This window comes from Mytilus californianus, unplaced genomic scaffold (genome assembly GCF_021869535.1).
Source record: "Mytilus californianus isolate M0D057914Y unplaced genomic scaffold, xbMytCali1.0.p SCAF_10, whole genome shotgun sequence".
Lineage (NCBI taxonomy): Eukaryota > Metazoa > Mollusca > Bivalvia > Mytilida > Mytilidae > Mytilus > Mytilus californianus.
The window spans coordinates 7,792,947-7,808,729 of record NW_026262582.1 but is presented as its reverse complement, the minus strand read 5'-3'; the positions used below and the strand labels follow the sequence as shown (position 1 = coordinate 7,808,729).

Here is a 15,783-nt window from a genome sequence, read left to right as displayed (position 1 = left end):
GGGTCTTTGCGTCGGAAATAAACACATTTATTCTAAAACCAGTTGTTAGCATGAAACAGTTTATGTTCTGCTCGTATATTTTATGATGGTATGATACTAAACCCCTTACGGTAGGGATTGTGCTTAATTTTCATATGATGAAGACATAATCTTTTAATCAGTTTAATTGAGGTCTGGGGCTGGCATGTAGTAACTGCTAGTAGTCCTTTGTTAATTATGTTTATCGTTGTCATTTTGCTTAGTTTTTTCTATTACCTTATCTAACATCGGACTGGAACTTCTTTTAAATTGAATTGTAATAAGCGTATCACTGTGTGTTTTTTTTTTATTCCACATTTGCTAGAGGTATAGGGGGAGGGTTGAGATTTCACAAAACATGTTAAACCCCGCCGCATTTTTGCGCCTGTCCCAAGTCAGGAAACTCTGGCCTTTGTTCGTCTTGTGTGGTTTTTTTTTATTTTGGTTCATTTATATGTTTCGGAGTTCAGTGCGATGTTCATTTTCGCTGAACTAGTATACATTATTTTTAAGGGGCCAACTGAAGCCCGCCTCCGGATACGGGATTTTCTCGCTGTGTTGAAGACCCATTGGTGGCCTTCGGCTGTTTTCTCCTCTTTGGTCGGGTTGTTGTCTCTTTGACACATTCCCCGTTTCCATTCTCAATTTTATTGATCATGAATCCCTGAACTGACAAGGTTAATGTGTCGGCTAGATATGTCTTTAATAAACCCTACTTAGAGAAATTCTGTAATTGGATCATGTATTACATTTAAAAGGAAAGTACCCTATTAAGATATGCATCACATTGCTACACGTACTGACGCTGATTTATACATAACAAACGCACAAATGACATACCATTACTTTATATAACCCCAATTGCTTTGACAGAAATATAACGATTAGAATAAATTCTTTGACGGAAATATAAGGGTTACCATAAATCTATTGAATGCAATGAACACGTTGATATTATACATTTAGATAAATTCAATAGTTTTGTTTTCTGTGACAGTTGATTGGTTGTTTGTTCATTATTAAAGATTATCTAAGATTCTGGATCAATGCGATTGTAACATATTGCAAAGGAAGTATCCCGGGTTATCCTAAAATTATGATTGTTCTGACCCACAAGGATCAAGTTAAACCTGTAAGTATATGAAAGTTGTGCAGTTAATTTCCATCAATTAAAACAAAAAACATTTTGTTTTTCAAACGGAATATTAATGATGTCATAATAGACCATAAATAGTGTCTTTTAGAAAATTATGCATTTATACTGTCAACTATACATTTTGTGACTTGGATGGATAGTTGTCTTATTGGCACTCATACCACTTATTTATATATGTATAATTTTAGACATATAGAGAAATATAAACAAGTTTTGAGAAGCAAAAGATAAGACAATATTTTATTTAAATTATTCAAACGGAAAATCATTACTTTTATATCATGTGTTTTAATTACACATGAGTTGGCACAGCTTCTGATTACTATCAGACCCCTTAGTTGTCATTAAGGAAAATTCAGTTCTTTAGTGCCGGTATGATACATATTATACATTTTGTTAGCACATTAAGAAATCATTAGGAAACTAAGGTTCCAAATCCCTCAGTCAAACTTCACTATAGATGATTTGGCTTTACATTTTATGACCCTGTGTAAGCTACCATTTCATCATAAAAGGAGGAAGAGAAAACCAACCTGACAATCAAAAATCAAAAGCCGAGAAAAATACCAGAATCAAATCAAACAAATAATCATGACAAAAAACTATATAGAAAACTAAAGCAGCATGTACCATACCAAAAACTGGTAGTGATTTTATGTGCTTCTGCTTGGTAAGGAGATTTTATATGAGAAACTCGCCGTGTTGCTCGTGGCCAATATACTTACGGTGATAATATTTATTCGGTTATGTCACAATCGAAGAAAAAAGACAGGGTTGTGGCTACTAAAAATGAAAAACGTTAACAAAAAAAGCATTATCTCCGACGTTTTCATATACATAAGGAGATATGGTATGGTTTTCAATGAGACAATTATTCACAAGAATTCAAATAACGTGGATACAAACAATTATAAGTCAACGTACGGTCTTCGACAGTGAGAAAATCCTATACTATAGAGTCAGCTGTAAAAGGCCCCGCCATGAAAAATATCAAACAATTCTAACGAAAATCATTGGATTTCAAAATTATGTGGCTCGATATTACCAGTCCTATTGATTTGTCATGAAAACTCGAATCTGCTTTATCATTTCTTTGCAATGAATTTTAGCCTTAAATGGTCATTTTGATCTTAATATGAGAATCTGAATAATTAATTATTAAATCATGTTTACTCTTTTATTCAATTTTTAGACTTATCTACTGAAGTAAACAGCAATTTAGTGCTGTTCAGACAATTCGCTTGATGTCAATTCAGTACTATTCAGTAGTTTTCAGACAAATCAGTATATGTTGTTGATGTGAACAGATTAATAGCAAGTATTGTTTGAACAGTACTGAATTAACCGCAGTTAATTAGTCTGAAAATTTACTGACAATGACTTAATAATCTATTGTCCAGTCTTTTAAGAGTTGTTAAGATCGAAACGGCCATTTCCGGTCCGAATTATTTTGTAAGTGCCCTGTGTTTGTACTGTTTCATGAATACCGGTTGCTCCTAATTTATTGTATAGTCTTTTAGTTTCCTTTCAAAAGAATGTCGTTGGTGCAGCTTTACATGTATTCATTATCATTATGTATTCAGCATCTTTTTTAGAATGAAGTTGAACAAAGACGACATAAACTATTTGCAGATATCAAACAGATGTTTGAAAAAACACCAATTATGAATCAGTTGGTAATTGAGGATATGATATTTGTAAATGCTAAAGACAAATGTGACACAGAAATGATTAAGATTAAGAATACTATCATCAGAGAAACGGAAAGACAACCAACATGGGGCGAACGTCTTCCAAAGTGCTTTATCCCTCTAGAACTGGAATTTGCATCGCTGATCAAACGCAACATTCCGCTGATTACACTAGAGCATCTAAAGAAAATAAACGTTCGGCAGCCAATTAGACCACTGAAAGATTTAGAGTTAAAGGTATTTCTGAAGTTTCAACATTCTATTGGCAAGGTTTTGTACTTTGATGAACATAACTTGGACAATCATGTAATTTTGTCTCCAACCCATCTTATTGATGCCTTTAAATCTATTGTTACTGACAGAACATTTTGTGAAGGTGACAGAAAAAGAGAAGAGTTGTGGGATGTCATGAGCAAGACAGGTGTAATATCAAAAAAGGTTATCCAAGTAGTTTGGAAGAAAAAAAAATATCAGAAATTTTACAGAGACAAGGAATATCTATTGGATGTCATGACCCATCTGGATATTTTGGTAGACCCAAAGAGATACGACAATGACCAAAAACGTATTCCTGCTGACTTCTACTATATTGCAAGTATGGTACGGACAAAAGATGACTCTGGATACCTTCAAACAGCTAGTTTCACACTAAGAAATATAGCCATAGCCTTTCACTCGTCATCCTTGATGATACCCCCTGCATTATCCTTTAGATTTATCAGTTACTGTCTCTATGTATGGGCAGTGAAAAAGTATGGACAGACCAACAAGGACATGTTATTTCATAGGTCTGGAGTGTTCACCGTTGATCCTTCTTTAGATCTGTACATTCTCTGCGAAGATGAGCGGATTATTGCCCGTCTTGTTCATGCCAGAACGAACTCATTAATAATGAGGGATCTTGCATCCAGCATAACTGAATGTTTAACGTCTGCCTTGGAGAGAATAAGCCAGTTGTATATAAGAACAAGTAGCGACTTAAAGCAAACCAGTGATGCATCCTTTATAACCAGCATATGTTGTAACTCACCAGATAACCCATGTATCCTCCAAGTCAACGAACTAGCGAACATAGGCGAAGTTTGGATATGTCCTGCTCACGGCATTGAACACAAAATACATATTATCACATCGTGGTTTTCAGGAAAGGTATATATATTATTTAAGATATATGCATTTGTTATTTAACTTAATTTTTTTTTATATTATAAATTCATTAAAAGTAGTAATTGCTCAGTGAGCTTAGAATGCGATAAAATGAAATGGTAGTTTAAAATTTTTGAAATTGAACATTTGTAATTCTTTAAATATTTTGCAGTAAAAGTTGTATCGTTGTTGTAATTGTAAAGACATCGAACACAAGAAATATGTAATTACATTGTGTTTTACAGAAAAAGGGCACATATTCGTCAAAAAATGTTTTTTGAACAAAGACTACCACGATCAACACAATTTCTCAAAATTAAATATAAACTAATCATAGAAACCAGGATTAGAATTTGTACGTCAAACGCACGTTTCGTCTACAAAAACACTTATCAGTGACGCTCGAATCGAAAAAATTAAAAAGGCCAAATAAAGTACTAGATTGAAGCGCATTAAGGAATAAAAATATAATAAAGACGGAGCCATAAGCATTGTTCCATGAAACGCAAGACAAATTAAGTCATACAATGAGCTAGTCGTTTCATAGGTAATAATGTTAACTTTTGAGAATGAAGTTCTGTCATTGTAATTGCACTTCACGAAAATAAAGAATTGGTTTGTATTGATGACAAAACGACGAAAATTAAGCAAAATATTATATATATATATATATATATGCACATTCAATTAATATTCTCTCTCAAACATATAGGAAAACAGTCTTGAATCAAGCTTGAAGATATAATTTAATTCTATATTAACGTATGTCCAAGTTAAAACTAAAACAAAAACAGCAATTGAAACGTTTGAGAAACACAAAAACGCAAACCATTGTATCGGCTATAGTTACAAAGCTGTTAGATAGTATCCAAATGGTCTAAGCAATACATCGACGTACGTTTATCATCTTTTTATATTTAAAAAAAAACGCGAACAAAGACTCGATGCGGAAGATGACAGCTCAAAATTATGGTGGGCGACAGCTTTTCTATATATAGAAACAAATACTACTTAGCTAACATTTATATGGCTTCAAGTAAGGGAAAATAAAAACTAATTATTCCGTTCATATTGTTGGAAAACTTGAGAGTACTTCGTTAAATGATTTAAAAATACGACTCTATAAAGTTTGCAAAATTCATCAAATTCCTGTATTTGAATCGTCAAGTTGAAATCGTTGCCGATACCTATATCTTAGCCATAATTTATTTCTGTCCTTATTTATACAATACCAATTTTGACACCAACAACTATGAAATTCTGTAAAGTAACAACATACAGATATAGGAGGGTTTAAATGAGGTCTGTAGAATAAAAAAAATCATAAATGGAAAAAAAAGAAGGGAGAAAAAAATTGCAAAATAATTAATGAAAAAAGCATAATGATGTGCTCAAACATATATATATAGATTATAGAATAATTGGGTACTTACATATACAGAATAAAGAATAATTGGATAAAATGTAAAGAATTGTGAATAATGAGGGACCCCACCCCACAACCAAACCATCATATAGACATACATGTAAGGGTGCATTCATCAATCTTCAAACTGCAAAGAAAATAACCAAGGTCTTAGTAGGATGCTGACAGATAACAAATTTATTCATAATGCTTTTTAAAAAATGTCAAAGGAATGTTGTTTCATGAGTTTTTAATTCATCAACAAATATAGAATATTTATTTTAAGATATAGTATTCAACAGTAGACAAGTGTCTAAATAATATTTCAAGCTTCAAATTGCCCAGAATCTAAAAAGATTAGATAAATCCCAGAATCTAAAAAGATTAGATAAATTCCAGAATCTAAAAATATTAGATAAATTAAACAAATTTAAGCAAATACTTCCAATCACAACCCACTGAATCGTATGGACTCATGTTGGAAATTTTTCATTTAAAACTAGAGATTAAAAGGATTGGCTGCCCAGTGCGAACAGAAGAAGCAATATTCATCTAAACTGTAGTACGAAAATAGAAAATTCTTGGACTGGTATTCCTTTCAAGGGAAACAATTCATTAAACCATTATGCAGTATTCATTTAGGATAATTCACGATTGGGGGTAGGGTTGATTAGAAGTGTAGATTTAAGTTTCTGTTTTAATTTCATCAAATTTTAAAATAAATTTAGATCAGATGGATAAAGTTATAAGTTATTCGAATATATACATGAACACTTTCACTATGTTCATTTGTAATACATATATTTTTTTATTTTTGTAATATTAAATGTGATATATTTCACGAGAGCACTGGTATTTTTAAACAGATTTGTCCTCTGGTGGAAACAGGAAAGCCATTTTTTTTCTATATTATTATTTGCTTTGTACATCTTCTACTTATACAACAAAGCTGAACAATGAATCATGTGTGTTGCTTAAACAACATTTTATCAAGCAATAACCCGTGTTAGCAATTGAAATAAAATCAACACATTTCTCAAAAAGATATATTTTCCCGCACAAGAATGACAGCTCCCAAAACTTAACATGCACCTGAAATAAGAAATGCGGTATGGATAATAAAGAAAATAATAATAGAATGAATTCCCTTAAACGGGGAATTAGCTGTCAAATTCAAGTTCACCGATTTGACTCAAATTCTCATATTAGATTTATTACATACTAAAACGTATATCCAAATTAAAAAAAAAAACAATTTACTTTGCATGAATTCGATAATATGTACCCGCATTTAGTGTGTATTTTAGTCTAGACGCCATTTAATTTACCATCGAGGTGAACTCCGAAGACTGCCGACGGTCATATAATCCGATAGAAATAGAAATCGAAAGCTAACACGTGCAATTGGATTTTTCTATATCTGTTTGATTTCAAGTTATAGGTTAAACAAATATGTTAATCATCGTTTTTACCTGTATAAGAATGGTTTTTTGTGGATTGAATCAGTCAACCAAATGGTTTCCTCTTGTTTCAATTTCAATGTTGACATTCGTTTCCTTTTGATAGCTGAACACGCATAGTTTATGCGTTAACCATCTCTAGCTAAGGGGTTAAATTGAAGGTCACATGAATACGGCTTCAATTAGGTCGAATTACTAACTTGCAAGTGAATAATGCAGCAGCGATTTTTCTTAGCTTATTTTGACAAAATTAAACCTGACTGGCTGCTAAAAGCGAATTATAATTTCACTTTTTTCACTTTCATTATTGATTGAACAAAAAAATTGTTTTATATCTCGTAGCTAATGCCCCTTTAATGGTTTGACTATGTAATGAAAAAAATAGAAATAATTTATTTGTTTTTAATAAAAATGATACAATTGTCATGTTAGCATCCTTATACAAATGTACATGTTATGTGAAAATTTATCAAATGTTAATCATACAAAATGTATATTTCTTGGCAGGCACCAGGAAGCCAGAGAGTTGATAATTTGATCATTATTGAATATATATAAATTAGGTTAAATGGTCTTTACAAAATTGCTTTTTACCAAATATGTATAAAAATGAGGAAATATTGTAAAATTGCCAAGGAAACAACTAATCACCAGAGTTAAAATGAAGTGGTAGTAAGCAATTACAAGCCATTTTACAGAATTCAACAATAGGAAAAACCAATACATCATAGTCAGCTCTATGTGGCTTACCTCCCTAGATTTGTACAAATATTTTCAACAAAATGCAATAGAATTTATAAATGGAGTGTAGTGAGAAGTGGGTTGTATAGTAATTTGCAAGGCAGATATGCATGGCTTGAAACTGAGGGCATTATTAATCCTTCTTTTTCAGATGTCTTGTATAAATCTTTCTCTCATAAAACATTATTTCCAGCTATTTCCAGATAAAGGCTAAAATTTGGAAAGAAATGTATTTTAATTCAAGAAAATTCAAGCAGAGAAACTTTTGATATATTTTAAGACTGGTATTTATGATGGGTTTATTAAAAACATTTAGATTTTTACACGAACTTTCTCATGTCAGATACTAATTAAAATAAAAACAAGGCAAAGAGTAGAACTATAAAAGTCTTTGAAAAAAGTTATAAAAAGGTGGCAAAACACGACTTTCATATTGCAGAAGAGCTCGATCTTGTCACTCATACTACCCAAACGCATTTAAATTACCTTCATTTTAAATTTATAAACAGCTGAATTGACATTTAATGGTCTTTGAGGTTTCTTTTTCAGAAACATAGGTGTCGATTGAAGTGAAAGTTAATCTGACATTGCGAATCAATTGACTGTCGGGTCCGCAATGACATTTCGATTTCCAATTGATTATTGAAAAAAATCCAATATATCACAACTTAAACTCATCATCGCCTTTTTATATATAACTAACCTTTAACCGTAAACTCCCATCTGAATGAAGATATCGAGCCAGATTAAGCGAAAAGTTCGATCGGCTCCATTTGTAAACAAGACAAAATTATGACGTAACTTTGCCCCACCTTTTTTATCGTTGAACTATTTTATTCATTTTCAAATGAAACTCCATTGAATGTGCAATTGGTCTGTCAGTATTCTTTGTTTGTGATGAAAAATGTGCATTTATTGATTATTCTTTTAGAATGAAGATGAATGTGAAGCAGGATGCCCAGGTATTGTATTCTGAGTCGGTAGAATAGTTTATGTATTTTGTTATTTGTATCAATAACCTTGGTCTCGAAAATTTTGTTTCTTTAAAAAAATCAGATGTGGTTTGATTGCCAATTAAACACCTATCCATAAGGACCAACTGATACAGATGTGAACATTTACAGATCAACAAGCGGCTTTCGACTTTGATTGGTTGATTGGTTGATTGGTGTTAACTCCTTTTTCGGTATTATTGTGATATTTCTTGGCGGTCAGTTTTTATTGGTGGAGGAAACCTAGGTGCCCGGAGAGAACCACCTACCTTCGGTAGGACAACTGAAAATTATAGTCAATTAAGATAGGAGTTGAGCGCACTTGCCATGTGCGGGATTCGACCTGACAACCTCAGTGTTGACAGGCTAGTGATACAGTACTTCGACTACTAGTACTTAGACCATTCGGCCAACGAGGCCCCCTTTTTAGCTCACCTGGACTAAAAGGCCAAGTGAGTTTTATTCAACACTTGGCGTCCGTCGTCCGTCGTTGTCGTCTGTCGTCGTCGTCGTCGTCCGTCGTCGTTAACTTTAACAAAAATCTTCTCCTCTGAAACTACAGGGCCAAATTTTACCAAACTTAGCCATAATCATCATTAGGGTAATTAGTTTAAAAAATGTGTCTAATGACCTCGCCTGCCAACTAACATGGCTGACATGTCTAAAAATAGAACATAGGGGTAAAATGCAAGGTTGGTCTATTATCTTGAAAACCGCTATGGATGGAGAAAACCTATCAGGGTCAAAAAGTTCAAAATGATTAGATTTACATATTGTCTGTTTACTTCAAAACTGTCCGACTATTTATGATAGTAGTAATTTCCCTTAAATGACGAATTTTACCGTTTTTTTTCATGTTTGCCTTAAATTGAAAAACTATAATAGATAGAGAAAAACTTTATATACCAAAAAAGTTCAACAAGACTAGATCTACATTTGTACAAATATGTCCAATGGTCGAAATCGTCAGAAGACTCCGTATTGGAGTTAATACCCTTTAATGGCGATTATTATAATTTTTTTGCGTTTTTGCCTAATATCTGAAATAAAATTGAGAATGGAAATAGGGAATGTGTCAAAGAGACAACAAACCGACCACAAAACTATTAAAGGTAGATAGAAACTTAAACAAGCAAAAGTGATCAGCAAGACATGATCTACACATATTTTTTTTTAAATCTTGAAATCGTCTGACGAATTTTTATTAGGGTAATTGCCCTTTGATAATGATTTTTACCGTTTTTGCGTTTTTGCCTAATGTCTGAAAAACTATAATAGATAGATAGAAACTTAAATTAGCAAAAATGATCAGCAAGACTTGAACTACAAATAAGACAAATAGCCGAAATAATCAGTCGATTCTAATTATTAAGTAAACACCTTTTGTCGAAATCTATTATTTTTTTCTGGGGAGTAGCGATAACAAGAAAAAACAAAGATTAATAACATGACTTTGGCCTGTGACCTAGTCCTCTTTTTTTTTTTTTTTTTTCTTTTTTTGCTGGATGCAGAACTTCACATCAAAATTCCCTAGTCCCTATTACTAGTACTTACATAGTACGAATATCAAATACAGGATGGTTAATTGAAGGGCATGATCTGTTCGATATCATGTTTTAAATATTTAATCAACATTTTGTGACAACACGATACAGCACAAGAACAAAAAAAAATGGCGAAATAATAAAGATAATGATCAGACCAAATACTATTGATCTTTACACGAAAAAGTTAAAAGTCCTAATGATCATGAGTATCAACAGGCTGTAGAACCAAAGTTTTGTAAATAAAAAGATTGACGTACATGTTTTTTTCTAGTTTAGTGGGGTTGTGGTCCTTTACGACATTGCATAATGATACATTTGATAAAAAGTGTGACGTATATCTACTTTTGACGAATAAAATAATACTTGTAATTTTTATGACAGGTGCTTTATTTATCCAGCTCAATAATAAACAAACGAAAAAAAGATCAAAAGTAAACTGAACTTACAAAACCCACTGCCGTCATTTATATATCACAACTTTTCTATTTATCATGAAGTCTCCAGTTTAAGTAATTACATTCTAATGCCCCAAAAAAACCAATTTAGTTGGAGATTCAGAATACTCATTTTATGATATATTTTTTTTATCTTTATTGATACTATTTGATACAATCTTTTCAATACAGTTACAAATGACGACTTTTTGAAAGTGACGCCATCAGATATCCACTTACGTCGTATGTCACTAATGTATAGTAGAAATAACGTCAGAGAACTTGCTATACGCTTAGGATTGTCGACGACTGATGTTGATAATATGTTAGACACTGATGATCCACGGAAATGGAACTTTGAAGTTTTGAGACAATGCCGGAATAGTGTTGCAATGACATTTAACCACATCAAAGAAGCAATAGAAGCAAGTGGACAAGATAGTATCCACAGACTATGCAAGGTTAATACATTTTGACGAATCACAACACAAAGAAACAGTTGTTTTGTTTAATCCATTTTGTGTTTTCAGGTTTATTGGATCCATCGTATATGTTGCGTCTTTTAAATGGCGATATTTATCAGAAAATGTTAAACTTACACACACACACACTCAAAACAACACATTTTATCTTATTCATTGTGGGTAAAAAAAAATGAAGATCCAAGGGGACATCCAAACGAAAATAAAATTAACAACGCCATGGCAAAAATTCAAAAACGACGATAAGACGGAAAAATCCACAAAACACTGTCTACATAAAAAACAAAAAAATGAACAACACGAGCCCTGCCCTCATGTGACGCAGATAGTCGATAACGGTCAACCAACTCATGATGACGTCCGTAAGACTGTCGAATGACCGACTTCAACCCTTGGAACTCTTATGTTAATAACTTCCATGTAAGCAACAATCTTCTATCAAGGCAATCATGATAGGAAAAACAAGCTGTAGAATATCGTATCAACTGGGAGATATATACTCCACCTACTCACGCTGCTTGAATGCTGTTACATAGAAATGAAAAGTTCACAATTGGAAAGCTCAAATCATCCCTTTTGTCGTAAAGTTTTGTTCTCAACCGTCTCGTATGGTCAATTATGAATATTAATATGATCGATCAAATAGCAACTAATAGTACGTGTAGTAATAGTATTACAAAAACATTAATTGAAAAAAGAAATTCCTTACGATAGTATCCGCTACAATTTGATGTTATTAGGTAATCGAATATTTATATTGAAACTGCATTCGTTTTTTTGATAAAAAGATAGAAGTATTCATCTAATCCACCAAATCCTGTTACACGTTTGATAAAACAACATAGACCATGTCAAGTTCAAGCTAATCCATGTTTCAGCATAGTTGTTCGAATGAGGTTATAATATAGCTGTGCATTGAGGATATAAATGTTGGTTTATAGAAAGGAATTATTGACAAAAGCAGACTAAAGAAACACAAAGTATACTGATGAAGTATACTGATGAATAAAATCTGTCCGAACATCTCTTTGTGAATAAGATACGTTATATTTGACAGATACATTGACAGGAAATAGTGTATGAATAGGACAAATAATGAGAATAGACTATACATATCCAATGATACAAATATCCACAAGACATCAAATGATGCGGAAATAAATAAAAAGTTTTGGTTTATTCGTATACCAAATATTGTTTTATTCGTACCATGATTATATATGCTGTAAAATATAATAAGATTATATCACCCTTACATCGTTTGCATATTATAATGGCATTGAAATTGACCCAACAATAACTATTCTTTTGTTTGTTTTTTTGTTTTGTTTTACAGCTTGTGAAAGGTGGTTCAATTGATTTTGGTAAGTTATGTCAATCCATCTCATTCCTAGATATTTGAATTCATATTGTTTAGATATATGAACTTTATACAAATCGTACAACACTGAGGCTTTAAAAATTAGGCTAAAAAGTGGCAGTTTATACATGTTCTTAACGCATATGATATAGTTTATCGAGTTTTGCTCCTATTCTGTAATAAATATTATTATACTTCATGTCAAAATGCTAGATTTTGATTGGCTAATACGAGGGTGTTAATTTACTCTATTACCCTTCATGGAGACGCTTGATCAAGTATGCGCTTTATCAAATACGACTCTATCGTATGGTAAATACTCTATTACCCTTCACGGAGACGCTTGATCAAGACTTTTAGTGTGCGCTTTATTAAATACGGATGGTTGTTATGTACAAGACGTCATAGTTTATAACTTTGAATTAGAAATTTAATCGACAGTAATAACAGAACATTCAGTATAATAAATTAAATAACACATAGCTGAGAGGGTGATAGAGCAGATTGTTACCCCTCGAAAATACATTATCAACCTTGGCTTCGCCTCAGTTGACAATGTTTTCTCGGGGTAAAAATCTGCTCTATCACCCTCTCAGTTATGTGTTATTTATATAGTGTTACCCGTTGTCAAGTGCGTTAAATGTGTTCAAAAAAGAGAGGCGAAAGATACCAAAGGGAGATTCAAACGCATAAGTCGAAAATAAACTGACACCGCCCTGGCAAAATAAAAACTAAAACACAACAGTACACAAAACACAATATAGAAAAGCTTGATGCAATAAATAAGGTTTCACCAAAATTACACAATATAATCAAATAAGCAACAATAAAACGTTACACGCATTTCTAGAAGATATTGTAATACGAGGTGTTTAGATTAATAGTAGACACAAAATATATCTCAATCATATGCCAGGATCATCTGTACATCTATATGTCAATTGTATGCCAGGATCATCTGTAAATCTATATGTCAATTGTATGCAACGATCATCTGTACATATGTATGTCAATTGTATGCCAGGATTATCTTTTGTACATCTATATGTCAATATGTCAATTGTATGCCAGGATTATCTGTACATTTATATGTCAATTGTATGCCAGGATCATATGTACATATATATGTCAATTGTATGCCAGGATTATCTGTACATCTATATGTCAATTGTATGCCAGGATTATCTGTACATCTATATGTCAATTGTATGCCAGGATCATCTGTATATCTGTATGTCAAATGTATGTTAGGATCATCAGTTCATCTATATGGTAAAACATATAATAGAATTTGGTTTAATATCCTAAATACGGAAGGTGTAATGTACTTCTTCATAAAAATTTGGACATGTGGTATGATTGCCAATCAGATAAATATAACTATCGATCAGAGTTCAATTGATGTAAGCAACTATATGTCACCGTACGACCGTCAACAATGAGCTTAACCCATACCGTATAGTCAGCTATCAAAGGCCACGATGTGACAAATTGTGAAACAATTCAAACGGAACACAAACGACCTGATTAATGACAAGACAATTGACGACCTGGCGAATGTAGAGGGGTAAAACATGTTTGTGAGCCTCCAATTATCTGGATCAGTGATGTCTGAATACAGCATAAGAACATTTCCCCCAAGATATATATTTTTTTAAGATTAAAACATTTTTTTTCATCTAATTGCATTTTTTGTTAAAAATTATGTGATGAATCAAAGACTTGAAAATTACAGATCTGCAGCAAGAGAAGTGGGATTCGGTACCTACAGAAGAACACATTGATAGATTGGCTCCATTAGTAGGAAATAACTCTCTCCCGTTCCTGATCGAACTTGGAATGGAGTTTCAAACCTGGGAGCAGATTAGCTACAGGCATAATGAAAGAGATTTGGTACGACTGAACAAGGATATTTTAGAAGAATGGAGAAACAAGTTTTGCACGATACATAGTCTGAAACCAACATTGAGGACAATCGCACAGGCATTTTCTAACATCGGCAAAAGTGTAAAAATCGTTGAAAACACATTGTCAGATTTGTTTTGACTACTAGCATTGTTGCTTGTTATTTTCATATGATTATCATTTTACATGTAAATTGTTTCAATTTGTCATATTTGATATATATATATTCAGAACTTTGTGTTTTACAAAATGGTTATGCATTCAATGCTGAACTATGTATGTATATTGAATAGCAGCATTTTAATAATGTTTTTATCTTTTTTCATATTTTGCCATTTTTGACATATGAATTTTGATTGTTCCTTTGGTATTTTCGCCTATTTTTTACTGGATTATTTTATATTTACAATAGTGCCAGACGAACACTTGTTGGACATGTGTTATCATGTGACTGTCCATTTTAAGCATTGTCGTGTAAACAATTTTTTTAACTATTTGAACATATCTAAAGAAGATTGATAATGTTTGTTTTGCTTCAGGAGAATCTTGTCTTTGATCTGTGTTTGTCGACCGTATATGAACACTTCCCATTTTTTTGTTTAAATATAATTTTTACAACTGCAGAATGATAAAAAAAAGTTTTGTTCGCACAATGATAAATTAATCTTAATTTCTGATTCATAATCGACATTAACTTTTGACACAAACGGATCATTGGAATCTTTTTCTGGAGTTCCTTTAACCATGGTTACCATCGTTAGATATTTGTTAAGATGCCAATGTTGGACTTAGATTTTTACTAATATCATAAACATGTTTTCGTGTATTTTTTTCTGGGAATGAGTGTTTTTCAGTAATTAATTTATTCACCAAACTGTTTACATTTAGTTTTCTGTAAGTGTCATGAACACAGACTGTATTTGTTATACGCCTTCTTCAGAACACAGTTCATTTTAATATCTGGAATGTAAGAATTTCCACAGTTCATCCCTTGCCTTTCATAAATTTTCCTTAAACGACAAAGACTTCTTTTTTCCAAAGAAGAAAAGATAAACCAATGGCAATGATTTATTTACATCTTTAAACCTTTTTAATGCCCTCTGTCATTAATGCATTTTTTTTGTTATACATAATCATTAAATGATTTTTTTCAGTTTGTCCATAATGTGGAGCTTTGTAATAGCTCACGAATGGTTTACATTCATTTTAAATTTGTCAATATTGTATTTGTATTATTCACATTCGCTAAAGTAGTTTTTCATCAATGTTGATTTGCTATTACAATAAAACAAAGTAAAGTTTGCACTATGTTATATTTGTTTTTTTCCGTTTATTGTTTTGTCATAAGTCAATCCGTTGGTTTTCTACTTTCAATTTTTTACAATTTGTCATGTCGGGGCCTTTTAAAACAGACTATACGGTATAGGTTTAGCACATTGTTGAAGG

The 15,783-nt window shown here is 32.1% G+C and overlaps 1 protein-coding gene across 2 annotated transcripts in view; it reads left to right on the top strand.

Moving 5' to 3' along the window:
* LOC127717546 (putative ankyrin repeat protein RF_0381) overlaps positions 1 to 14,646 on the top strand; it is a 59,635-nt gene extending 44,989 nt beyond the window's left edge. For both annotated transcript variants that reach the window (XM_052223230.1, XM_052223231.1), the window contains exons 14-19: positions 1,044 to 1,150; positions 2,770 to 4,014; positions 8,549 to 8,579; positions 10,783 to 11,051; positions 12,409 to 12,436; positions 14,168 to 14,646. In XM_052223230.1, the coding sequence (XP_052079190.1) occupies positions 1,044 to 1,150; positions 2,770 to 4,014; positions 8,549 to 8,579; positions 10,783 to 11,051; positions 12,409 to 12,436; positions 14,168 to 14,478 (1,991 nt within the window). In that variant the 3' untranslated portion in view covers positions 14,479 to 14,646. The remainder of the gene's footprint in view (positions 1 to 1,043; positions 1,151 to 2,769; positions 4,015 to 8,548; positions 8,580 to 10,782; positions 11,052 to 12,408; positions 12,437 to 14,167) is intronic.
* Positions 14,647 to 15,783: the final 1,137 nt, after the last annotated feature.